The 13537-nt window shown below is 44.5% G+C and overlaps 1 protein-coding gene across 1 annotated transcript in view; it reads right to left on the reverse strand.

Moving 5' to 3' along the window:
- Positions 1–358: 358 nt before the first annotated feature.
- The window catches only part of LOC138567582 (zinc finger protein 567-like), a 265074-nt gene continuing 251895 nt past the window's right edge, over positions 359–13537 (reverse strand). The window contains exons 7-8 of the mRNA XM_069645955.1: positions 4332–4535; positions 359–3396 (exon numbers count right to left, since the gene is read on the reverse strand). Of these exons, the coding sequence (XP_069502056.1) occupies positions 3026–3396; positions 4332–4535 (575 nt within the window). The 3' untranslated portion in view covers positions 359–3025. The remainder of the gene's footprint in view (positions 3397–4331; positions 4536–13537) is intronic.

Raw genomic sequence — 13537 nt, forward strand, 5'->3', positions numbered from 1 at the left:
CTCCCTTTCAAATCAACTGAAATTTGTCTCTCTGCCAGAGGCCACAAAGACATACAACACATCAATGTGTGCCCGTCCTAGCGCTTTGCTATCTGGGCTTTAAGCCAAGTGGATATAACTAGCTAACTCGACATTCATAGCTTTTATGATGATTCTTTTTGCAGAAGTTCCTGAGGATTTTCTCTAAGGTCAGTAGAGGGGGCTACCTGTACGACTGCTATTTGTCACAGTTACCCACACTTAGCAAATGTAGGATGTGTGCAGTGCTACAGTGACCAGAGGTTCCCAGAGAGATTTTTTGTGTACTGTCCAGGACACGTGTACTACGCACTAAAATAGAATGACATTGACTTGGATGTCAAATAAAATGTATTCGCGTTTATTTCAAATGCAAAAATATTAATACAAGTTTTAAAATTCAAAGAACATGGCATTTAAATACATTCTATCAAAATATAACATCTTTCAGTTAAAACACATACCATACATTACAATGGCTTAGTCGGTCCAGCAGCCTTCTAGCAAGGAGTGTTATGGTCTACAGTGACCGATTCATGGAGTCTATACAACAGCTTATTCTCAGGGCTATTAACTAATACATAAAGGCAGTTCCCAGGTCAAACGTGAACTAAGTGCTCTCCGTCCTTATTGGTTTACAGCTATTGAAACTGTAATGTAATTCACTCGATCCTGTCTTCATTTAAAAAGAATAAAACACTATTATCCTGGATGGCATTGATTGCGGGACGAGGAGTGAATGGGCATGGCGTTCGTTCGTCTATTTGTGTCTGTAAAGAATGTTTTCCGGCTCAAAGAAAAACTTTGAAGACACCCGTCACAACCGTGCTATTGTGACGGCCATTTTGTGGTCCTTTTTGGTGCCCAAGTAAATAAATGATGGGATCTAGTTTAAATCTACACTTAGAAAAGGAAAAGGCAATAGTTATTGCTGTGCGATGACAGGTGCAGGGACAGTCCTGTGCTGCAAACTCTCAAAAGCAAAAGGATAGAAGTAGGGACCTCACATTGCAACCTACACCCTTTATAAAGAGATTGGGAACCATTTATGAAATAAAATATTTACAGCAAGTCAAGTTGCAGACAGTAGCACTGACAAATAAGGGAGGGTGCTTTAAAGAACACTAGGCAGACCACACATCAGTTCATCCACAGATTCCCATAACATTGTCTACCAATGAAAAGAACCTGCCCCGGAAAGAATATGGACCCACAATCTCAAACTGTGACAGCCTCCCTAGAATAATAACGTTGTTGGACACTAGTGCAAAGGCTACTGTACTTTAACACGGTCTCCAGATTTACCAACCATGATACAAGCACAGCATCTGATAAAATGGCTGGAATGTGCTGGAACACGACAAACACTACTGTAGTGAGGTTTGATTTACACGTCAGCTGTAAGACTCTGCTTAAACTTTAAAGGGAGAGCAAGACACTAGATTTCTACTGTAGCGACTCAAACATCCGTGTTCCATCAGGTCCGGACCGTTCGTGGACTATTGTTTTTCGTCAGACCAAACCCATCGTTCATGACTTCTAATCTTTGGACTCTGGCCCGTCATAACAGATGGGTTGCCTAGGTGTACCTATTTATACTACATCTCCTAGGAGGTTCGTGGTATGGGCTTACATAAGGTATCGTTAGAAAGTCCTTACTTTACCCACCTCTCTTTTTTTACAGCCTTGGTGAACACCACGCTATACCCATCCTATCACATTGGCATTGCCTCCATCTATTTAGCACGTTCACCTGCTGCCTGGGTGGTGTATGAGGAGGTCTGTAAAGGCAATCTTCATGGACAACATAGTGAAGATCAAGACATTTCAATGCTTGCTGGAAGGGATCCTCCCCCTTCACGTTACATGGGAACCAGTCCTGAACCACTAGGTATCTGCAAAAAGAAACCGCAGCTCGAGAGAAGGGAGGTGAACATTTAGAAGCAGCAAAAGAAGACCGAAAGATCAAGAACACAACCTTATGGAGTTCCATGATTAAAAACAAAAGCTGGAGGAAATGTATAAAACAAACTCAGGATCATGAACACGTTCTTGGGAAGTGAGGGTATACATAAATAATGGGTTTAATTAGCAGTCTGTACAAGGGTACCCCTTTTGAGTGTACAGTTGAGTGCAGGGTTGACCAACATGTATTGTATATCTTGTAGTGAAGGGCACCCTTTCAATACCCTGTTATACATTTTTAATGGGATTTAACCAAACACAATAATTTGATTTAATTAGGAACACTTCAGCAGAAAAATAGCCCTCACTATGGCAGTTGCGCAGAGCCAGCTAGTTACATGTTCAACACTGGGAAAACCGATTTTAGTTCCAGAAACGGTTCAGAGTTACCAGTGCATGGGGATACCCCATTTTCACAATAGGGCAGACCATGTGTGGCTTACAGGCATAAAGAGAGGATTGAGCCCAACTTAGACATGCAAGATAATCAAAACATTTCAGACCATAAGGAATTTGGGAGACATTGCACATCAACGGGTGTGATTTCTGTTCTCGCTTTAGGGAAGTTATCTAAGCAAAAGTGTCTACAAATGCAAGTCAATTGGAATAAGACCTATTCTAAAAGACCATTGAAATTTAAAAATGAGTATATGAGGCAGTGAGGCTCTGTCCGTTTGCCCTAAACAACTTTGTACTTGGTCAGCGATAGGAAGACGTTTGAGATAGATGCTTCAGTAATCGATGACGGCCTGTTGGTGCCGAGCCATATTATTTTTGTCATCACAAGGTGCATGTTATTGTGCCCAAAGGCTGGTTTCCTTTGCTTTCAAGTGTTGTATTCACACATGATGATCTTGGGGGACAGTAACATGCCTTTAAAGTGATTCTGTTCTCAGAGACTGAATTCCAGAATGGTCAAAGAATGTCCTATCCTTTATGTGACTGTGTGATCGCTACCTTGGCCCATCACAGCTTGCCCAGTTCAGATTAGATATGAACACGAGGAGCCTTATGTTAGAGTCAAATGCAAAATGAATGATTCTCAGGACCATTGGGGGAGCTCAGTGCATGTTGACAAATCAGGGTGTGCAGAAGATCCAATTATGGCAGGACCAGACTCACTTTCTAGGTGCGTTTTTTGGTGGGTCGTTAGACTTCGCATCCTACTAAAGCTTTTCCCACATTCAGTACATGTATATAAAACCTTTGGGGTTAATTTTGCATTCATGGTTGGGCTATCCCTCGATTTCTTGCTTTCTTTTCTCTGCGCTGCTTGCATCCGAGTTGCATAGTTCATTTTTGCATAAAACAACTGATTCTGATTGAAATTCCCAGGAGGACCATTTGTTTGCAGTATCAATGTATCTGCTGCCTCCCAAACATGCACTGACGAATATCCACACGGGCCAGTATCTGCAGAACAAGAGACCCATAGTTAATGTGATAAACCATAAAAACATGAACACGACAGGAACACCACATTCTATTTCATATACATGAGGTATTCCCTCCCACTCTTCCCCTCAATCTCAGCTCCAAGTAGCGCATATTGGTTTTGGACTATGTGCCAAGACACTTGTGCTGCATTGTGGACGGCAGTCTGATGGCCATACCCGCTCCACGTTGATTCTATTCCCTTTCTAAACCAGTTCTAGGCTCTGATCTAAAGTCATTGCAGAGTTGCCCAAGGACCCTTCTCAGAGACATCACAGGTGTTCATAAACTCTCATGATTCCAGATACGGTCTGTAGACTTTGCCCTGAGGACTACATATTCCTTTGAAACCCTTCCAGAGTATTCCTATAGGGCTCCATTGAATGCAATTTGGAGTCCACAGTATCCACCATGACCCTCCCACATGAGACGTAAGCCCTACCAAGATGCCAATAAACTGCTTCTAGATGTAGACCTGAAGCCGCCATACTTTCATCAAGGCCCCCACTAAGGCAACCATGCTGCTTCACAGTCATAGCATGAACCTGTCATGCTACTTTCATACGTCTGGACCCAGCCAGAAGTCTGCCATACTACTGTTTACTGCACCGGCCCCCCTGCATCTTTTGTAGATATCTATGCTGGAAGCTGCAGTGATGCCCCCTGTCTCTTTCGAACACAGTATTAAGTATCCACTTGCTTGTTTTCTGCACCGTGCCATGAATCGACATATTCTGCATGCATTCCAGAGGTCATTTTATGTTTTTTGTATCTGGTCTTGAGTACCCTGAGGCTCCATGCTATTGCTGGACTCAGTCAAAAGGCGTTTAGCCTTTTTTCCTCATACTCCCATCCTTTTAAGAGATGTTACCCAGAGTGCTGCTCATTATGTGAAGCATGCGGTGCAAAATTACCATTAACTGTTGGACCTCCATTTGCTAGCATCACATAATTCATGGGAAAGGGGTTGGGTTTCCAGTCCTCTCTGCCAACCACTCCGGCGCAGTCGACTAATGGAATATTCTCTTGGTATTCCTGCAATGTGCTTGTAAACGGGTGCAGCTTCTCAAAACCTTCTCTATGTAATATCACCATCCTTGGATCCACGTATAGATCATCTGCCAGATAAGATAAAGAATTTAGAAATGTATATCCCTTTAAATATCCAAAATACTGTTGGGCATGCGCATATCATGGTGTGCATTACACACTAATCACCTTGCAAAGATGGGACATATCTAGAGGTCAAGTCCTAAAAACAATAGTGGGGGGACTCGATAATTCGCAGTTGGGCGTGACGTCACCAAAAATGAGCATATCCCACGTGTATCAAGGTGACGTATGCACATTTCATTCAATTGGCCTTCCATAACCATACAAATTGCACAGAATTAATGGCATTTGCCTTTCATAAAATCAACACCCACCAAAAACGAAGAGAGGATATTTTCTTCTAATTGTGTTTGAAAATGTTAAAAGGTGTGTATTTTTTTTAATTAAGTATCAATACCAATGTTTGCCCTGGAACATGCAGTCCCAGAATAGGTTATTTCAATTTTAGTTGTATTGGGCTTTTCATCATGGTATATGGTGCAATGGTGAAGTGCCTGGGCTGCGACCCTAACGACTGTGGTTTGAATCCCCAGAATAGCATAAATTCAAAGAGGTCAGTTAAATGTTTTCATTTTACACATAACCTATAAAATACCTAGGGGGGACTTCGTCCACCCGCGTGTACCCTCGACTTGAGCCCTGGACATGTCCTGCCACACAACACATCCAAACCCACTATCAACCTGTAATCCTCCAGAAGAACCTTTGACATCAGGCCCTTCTATCACTTGTTCTCTCGCTCACAACCACACCTCTACCATTCCACTCTTACAAAAACGTTGATACTTACCGGGGTCTTGCACTACGCAGGATAACCGCTTCAACACAAAATCTCTTTGGCTTGCTGGTGGGTTCTTCACTTGAGCCGACATACACTGTCAAATTGACACTCCCACAAAACTAGCCTTTCCCATCCACTTGAGTTTTCCCACTTCCACATACTTTTTCTCCTTTGGCATTCTTTGCCGGACTGTCCGTTTGATTCTCCAATCAAGGCTGCACAAACCGGCCATTCAAATGAGAAACTTGCACGGGCACATCAACGTCGGTCACATGCGTCGCTCCCAATTCAGATTACATTCAAGATACATGAACGCATGCACTGCGCATTCTGCATTAAGGAACCCTAATTTGTGTCCTAGTACATATTGTGAATTTGGCAAATTCGATCTTCACCTCAAGCCTAAACCTGCAGTGTGTGGAAAGCCTGACTGACAATAGTTTTGGTTTCTTAGAGTATCAGCGCACCGAGGACTCATCCTTTCGAAGCAACTTGATGAATTGGGTTGATTGCTTTGAAAGAATGAAATGCATTACAAGTTGTTGTAGAATTCGAGAAATTGGCTACACATAAAAATATGTATTGACTTCATTGCGAATGTTAAGTGTTCATATTCACAGTAAATAAGTACTCAATTGAGCCATTCCATAGATTTAACAAAGGGGCATCTGACCTTATCCACTGAATTGCAATCATTCCACACGAGAGATAGTTTACCTATGCTACAGTATTAGAAGAGTAGAAAACTTCTCACCGCAAATGCCACCTTCACAGACCCACAAACAGAAAGCCTTTTGGAGCATAGAATATAGTCCTGAACTCATTTTTTTCCCATTCATCATAACATACTGCTTTTGACATAATATCAATTCACTTAGTTGTCTTTCTGCACTCTTTTCTCCAAGAAAATTAATCCACTGCTACCCCTTCAACTTGTGTTAAAGTCAAACAGGCTCCTGCCTTTTGGGCAACACAATGAGACATGCAATATGCCAAAGACAGATCATAGTGTGTTCACTCCACCAACACCCTTGTGCTCAATGTATTTGTGATGAAGTGAATCAGTAGATCACGAGGGTGTCATTCGTGAATTTAAGGTCTTCTTATAGACAACAGGAAGGTGGAGAAGAACACCTCCAAGATTTAGTGGCATCTGCCGAAATCAACAAAGGACACTAATAACTGTGGCAGAACATAAAAACCTAACATGCAACAAGAAGCCAACGGTAGGCAGATGGGCCTTCCCATCTATTCCAAGTCTTCAGGAATGATTGAATGGAGACCAAAGCGAGGCCACTATTAAGGGAGTACACATAGGATAAGGTGCTGTGGGCGTTCCATACTACTCAGACTGCCGTATACAGGCTATGGGAGTTCCATGCCCCCTTTGATTCGTGGTTTCAGAGTCACATGGCTAGGCCCGATTTGCAGTCTTGGGAGTTAAGCACACCCTGTCATTCCTAGTTTCCCAGTCCTAAGGTTCCCCAGGCTCACTTCTTGTATATCCAATCTCTTAGCTTCACAGTCTCAGAGTGTACAGCACCCAGTTCGCTTCTTGAGTTCACAGTCTCAGCAAGTACTTATTTTCCTCCTTGCCATATGGTATGGTAGAACCAGAGTTATTCACATTCCAGCCACAGGTTCACTCCTGGGCTGATGAGGTTACCTTTTACACCCTCTCATGAAGTTAACCTTTGCACTGTACCAGCAAGCATTTACTTCCTCTTGCTCAGGTTGTTCTCCAAGTTGTGCTTTAATACCCACCAGCTAGAGGCCTCCCCCCTGATCAAAGTGCTTCTGTGTTCATTCTTGGCGATGTGTTCTTGCCATTGTCAGATAGAAAACAAAGCTAAAAAACACATTAGGATCTTGGCTTACTCCTTTCCTGTTTCTGTGTTCAGTCACTTTCAGTGTCTGGGATGAAGCTGTAAGCAGGCTTTTGGCCACTTCCTCTTCCTTGTGTCTGGTAACTACAGTGTCGGAGATGGACATTGGAAGGCTCTTTACTTCTTCTCAGAGTCTGGCCCATCCCATTGTAATCAATATAGCCCTCCAAAGGCTCTGGGCTTTCATTGTCCCTGGTTCTGGATTTTGCCAACATTTGGTATCTGGCCCTATGGGGACTTGGGCCCTTTTACTAATCTTTCCTCTTACGGCATTGGCCAAGCTCTGGCCTTTTCTTAGGTATTCCTTCTTTGCTCCTTTGCCCTCCAGGGAAATGGCTCTCTGTCTGAGCCTGCATTCTTTTATAATGGAGGATTTTTTTCTTGATGGTCCACCCTTTCCCTGAATGTGTTAGTCAGCATGCTAGTTCCTATCATATCAAATTGGTTATACCCTGTCCCCAATTGGGAATCCCCAGGTGTTGTTGCTTGTCAGCAACCTGCCAGGGCCTAGAGCCGTGCAGGAGCCCCACCACTGAGGGAGTACAATACTCCCTGGAGTAGCGGCAGAGTAGCAGTCTCAGGCAGTGACTGCAGGCTACTCTTTTCTTCAGTCTGTTTACTGTGTTTGTTCCTGACCACCTGACCACCATTCAAAAGCTCCCTGACACCGCGGAGTACCGGCAGAGTAGTAGTCTCAGGCAGTGACTGCAGGCTACTCTTTTCTTCAGTCTGTTTACTGTGTTTGTTCCCGACCACCTGACCACCATTCAAAAGCTCCCTGACACCGCGGAGTAGCGGCAGAGTAGCAGTCTCAGGCAGTGACTGCAGGCTACTCTTTTCTTCAGTATGTTTACTGTATTTGTTCCCGACCACCTGACCACCATTCAAAAGCTCCCTGACACCGCGGAGTGGCCGCGGAGTAGCGGCAGAGTAGCAGTCTCAGGCAGTCTATGGCAGCCATGGACGCTACTCTGAATTCTTCGCTAACTACGACTTTATGTGGCAAAGACTCTGAGCAAAGGAGTTCACGGCCCCGCACACGAGCTGAAGTGGGCCGAAAACTGCCTTCAAGCGCAGAGAAAAGTCTGCAATACTCAAAGCAGATTAAACAAACTGCTACAGCAACGACACAGAGTCCGGCTTTGAGCCAAGTATCAACAATATCGACGCCTGGGAGTAGCAGAAGCTTCTGTCCGAAAACAACTTGGTCAAAAGAGGAGGCGATGGAAAAAAATACACTCCCAGTTCTGGGAATCCAGCACACTGATCTGTGCACTAACGACAAAGAGTTGCGGGGAGTGGACATCTTCCCCGTACGCCAAAATTTGGTCCAAACAACCTCAAACTCACCTGGGTGACCCGCGGCTCTGCCGGAGATCCCGGGCGGCGTCTCCCACGGACTAGGCCCGGTCCTGTTAGCCGCGAATGCCCCGCCGCCTGTCGGAAGACGGACAGCGTCGAGCTCGGCGGTGATGGGGGGAGCTAGTCCGGGGGAGCAAGCCGCTGATCGGGAAAAGCCGCGGGCTAAAGCGACGGCAGACCTAGTGGAGCTCCCGAGGGTGGGGCTCCCGGAACAGGAACCCACGGAGAAGGTCACGGATCACGGTGTAGTCTTGCCAGTAGTGGCCGTCCTGGAGGGCCCCCTGGTGGATGATCGGTGCGAGAAAATGACGGAAAATGCACACTGTGAACTTTTGCAGAAAGCTCCCTGCTTACATGACCAACCGGCAGGCAACCCGGCAAAGGTGGGAGTGGAAATCCACTCGTTCCCACCTAGTATGCCCATTACAGCAGGTTCTTTAGACACAGCTACATCAAAAGCCAATGAGACCATGGGCAACACGAGCCACCCAAACGGCGGCCAGTCATCAAAATCATCGGATATACAACCTGATGAAGGACCGTGTTATAAAAAACTGAAAACGAAAAAACAAACTTTGACAAATACACCATCGACAAGTGCACCAACATTCCCAGGCAAGTCTAAAGGACTTGATTCCAACAATGAGGGAAAACAGAGACCAAAAAGGTCAATAAGGCGAACCATAGACAGTACAAAAACAAAAAGCCAACAAGCAGTTAACATCTTTTCGCCTCAAAGTGTGGCAGACTTCTTTGTGAATCACAGAAAAAGGAAGTTCGATAACATATGTGAAATAAGTGACAGCGAGATGCTGGAAGTGGTGCACAGCTCAGAAGATCTACAAACTGGGATTCCACCTCCGGTGCCAGACCAGGGAGGACCCAGTACAGAAAATCACATAAATCTACCTCCAAGCGCTATGGTTGAGAAAGAAGAAGTTTTACCCAATGTTTTGTCCACAGACGAACATCAGAGGTCGGAAACTCCACCAATTACAGTGGAGACTGAGACTGGTATGGCTAGTCTGGAAACTGCAAATCCTGACAGTGAGAAGTTGGAAGTGGTGCACAGCTCAGAAGACTCTCAAACTGCGACTCCAGCCTCAGCACCAGACCTGGGTGATCTTAGTACAGGAAATCATAAAAATCCACCCCATAGTGTGGAAGAGAAAGAGGAAGCTGAACCTAATGCTTCGCCTACAGTTGAACGGGTGGGGGTGGAGACGCCATCAATCACAGTGGAGATCAAGTCCGGTATGGCCAGCCTAGAAACCGCAAAACTTGTTGCTGACAAAATACAAAACACTGACCATAATGATGAAGCAAGATCTAAATATTTTATGGAGAGTGGGGAACCAGAGGAAGATGCAAACCAAATGGCAGCCAAAACCAAATGGCAAATGACCTAGATTTATCTGCAATAACAACGCCAAGCAGGGACAAAGGAAAAACCCTCGGACAAAACCATTCTCCCGAGAAATCACCAGAAAAAAGACCGGATATGGTGACGCTTATGGCAGCGGTGGCAGTCGCAATGGCCCCCTTTACCAAGCTTTATGAAGCCATAAACGATTCATTAAAAGACAATTGCTCTCTACTGACAACAATGCATGCAAATCTTGCATATTTGGAAGGGTATATCACTGCGGTGGACCATGAAAAAAACAAGGCTTGTACACGGCGTCCTTGGCCGATAGTGCCAGAAGGAATGAAAAAGACCTCTACATCGGCAAGCATCGAAAAGAGGTCTCAAACCGTGATTAACGTCCCAAAAAAAATTCAATCTCCCCCAAAGTCGACGGATGAGGCGGACTTACTCATAATCGAGCAAACTTCGCCAGTTCAACTGCAAACTAAAAGGTCAAAGCCTATAAGTACACACCTGCGACACAATCCACAAAAGAAAGATGCCGTCAGTGGACACGGACCAAAGAAGGCCCAAAACATTGCATCTGAAAAAAAAGTCCCCAAACTATTGAATAATTCAAAGAATTCACAAACAAAGAACATGGAAGCAGTTATCAACAAAGACTTCTCTATTTTTGCTGAACGCAAATTGCCAATGACACCAGTTGAAACGAAGGGAAAGCAACTGGTATTCTGCCTACCAGTTCAGGAAAAGAGTTTCAAAGATAGGAGGAAGAACCATGGTGATGGAGCGTGTCCAAATGTAAACTCAAATTGCTCAACTCCAATAATCCCAGAGGCTTCTTTGACCCCAACTGGCACAAATCATATGGAGACTTCCAAAGTCTCTAACACTTCAAAATCTACAGAAGATCTTCTGATGGAAGAAGTTCTCGAAAACTTGAATCACTCTTGCGAACCCCGTTCCTTAGAACTTATCGAGACCTCAATGGAAAAAGGGTCAAAAGGAGACCACAAAGCCGAATCTCGATCGGAGCAAGGATCAAAAGAAGTAGGAGGTAAACATCCATCTCTACCATCGAAGGATCATTGTAAGAAGATTACTCGCTCTGTTAACGGGAGTCCTGTCAAACAGGACGAGAAGGGGTGTAAGACCCCGAGCCAAGGTCCGCAAAAACTACACTCTACAAAAGCTAGCGATCTAGAAAACCGGCGGGGCAAGAAATATCTACCATCCACATCTGGAAATGAGGTTCAGCACCAAGATAGCCACAAAAATCATCTATGGCGAGAAGATCGGGCAGCAAATAGAAATGGAAAAAGAGAAGAAAAAGGTCGATGGGTACCACTCAAAATGCGATCTAGAGCTCTGCCTGCTTTCAAAATTGAACAAATCGGCCTTTGTCACAATTACGTAATCCTGAACAGAAGAACCGTGATGGAGTTCCTACACAGCATACCGAAACTAAGACCAGTGGAATCGAGAGATTTGCAAATAGTGGAGCCGCTTCATGAAGGCCGCCGAGCAACTGCCTATCTATTTATCTCCTCAAAATCTGTCAAACAGAGGCTGTGCGACTCCTTGAAAGACCTCTTAAAAATGGGCTATGACATAAGTGAATTGGGTGACGAGAGAAGAACTAAATGGGAAGACCCAACTTACCTCAGTCCAAACAACCGTTCAACGAGGAAAGGGTATGACTCCTCAAACGATAGATCCCCTGAGACTAGGAGACAAAAACACCTCCAAGAGAACTGTAATACGGAACATCAAGAAGCATGGGCGAATGAATCGACGAGAAACTCGCCAAAGCAAAGACTTCATAAAGAAAACACTAGAAAACTAGATCCACGGGGTAAACCTTCAATGAATCATAAAGAAAGTGACGAGGTGGAAGTGACAAAATATGACAGAAAACCAGCTGGGCCACCATTGCCGACTAAAAGAACGAGTACACAGAAGGTGCAATCGGAACAAAAAGTCAACGAAGACAAGGAAAAATCAAATCCCTTACAAAAGATGTGGTCATGGCTTCCGAAAACTTTTGGCCCTCAAGAAAAATAGCAATCCACTGCCAACAAGAACTTTGGCGACGACGACTCGAAAACAGGCCCAACTTCAAATCTAGCTAAACTCTGCTCATGGAATACTCGGGGGTTTATGCACCTTACAGTACGGGGTGACGTGAACTTTGCCTCTTTTGACAACATGTGTTTCCAAGAGACATGGCTTACTACAAAACCCATATCAGATGGTTTTGAAATAGCCTTTGCAACAGCTAAAAAGGGACCGAAAGGTCGACCCTCCTCGGGCTTGATAACTGCAGTTAGAATGGGCAATGGTATGAAAATTATTAGAATCTTGACACTTTCCTTCCTGGTGATTCCAGTACAAGTAAAATGGAAGTATTGGGACGCACTATACAACAGATCCGTCTCGACAACAGCAATAATCATAAACTTGTACTGGAACCCAGAAGCCATCTCAAACAAGGATTTTCTAGATATGGTAGAACAAGAAATCGATAAAGCATACATTACACACTTCGAAGTCCATCTATATGTTTGCGGCGACCTGAACGCTGTATGTGAAAAGAAACCGACGAGAACCAAAGCTGAAGCAAGGGGTGCAGCTTGGTCAGTATTGATGAAATCTAAAGACCTGTTCAATGTGGCCGCCACTTTTGGAAATTCAGCTCAGTATCCAACATGGGAAGGTCGTGGTTCTGAGGCAACAATAGATTACATCTACGTCTCATCGGCCCTACTGTCTATCATTTCATCTTTCGACGTGGTCAAAACCAAGGCGTGCGACCATAATCTTCTATGCCTATCCTGGCCTACCATTTCAACTGAAAAAATAGCCTCGGCCCCAAAGCTCGTAACAAATGCAAATGGAACTCGACTTGCATTGAGCTTAAACAGTGTCATCTCCCTGACTAATAACTACTCCAAGAGCACGTCTCTACCCTTCCCGACTACAGTGATCTTCTGAACGTCTTTAAGAAACCGAGTTTGAAGAATAAAACATCTACGAACAAATCAATCCATACTTACGACCAAATCTTGGTCGAGAAAAGACGACAACTCAGGAAAGCTAAGAGAAGTTTTGTGAAAACCAGATCTGACTCTAAAAAACAACTTTGGATCAACGAGCTAAAAGCTTATAAGTCATGGCTGCGAGACCATCGTCTCGCCATGTATCAAAAAGATTCAGAAGACATGTTGCGAAGTGTGTCAACCAAAAACCCGATAGTATTCTGGGCCCTGATAAACGCAACGGAACAACTCAGACGCTTTAATCAATGGCATTGCAGAGGCTAAATGGACACAGTTCTTCGCAAACCTTTTCTTCGATCCTAAGGTTAGCACCGACACTGCACAGGTCCAAAGCACAGAACCCTGGGTGAAGCTTCACGACCTTGAAGACATGACGTACACTTTGAAAAAAATTGAAAAATTCCAGGGCCCCTGGGCCCGACGGTCTGACAAACAGGCACCTGAAAGAACATCCTGAGGCATGGGCCAACTTCATATGTGCGGTCTTCTGAAGATTGACAGCTGCAAGGGCTCTACCGGAATCTTGGACCACTGCAGTTTTGGTACCCAT

This window comes from Ambystoma mexicanum, chromosome 2p (assembly GCF_040938575.1).
Source record: "Ambystoma mexicanum isolate Mex_15411 chromosome 2p, UKY_AmexF1_1, whole genome shotgun sequence".
Classification (NCBI taxonomy): domain Eukaryota; kingdom Metazoa; phylum Chordata; class Amphibia; order Caudata; family Ambystomatidae; genus Ambystoma; species Ambystoma mexicanum.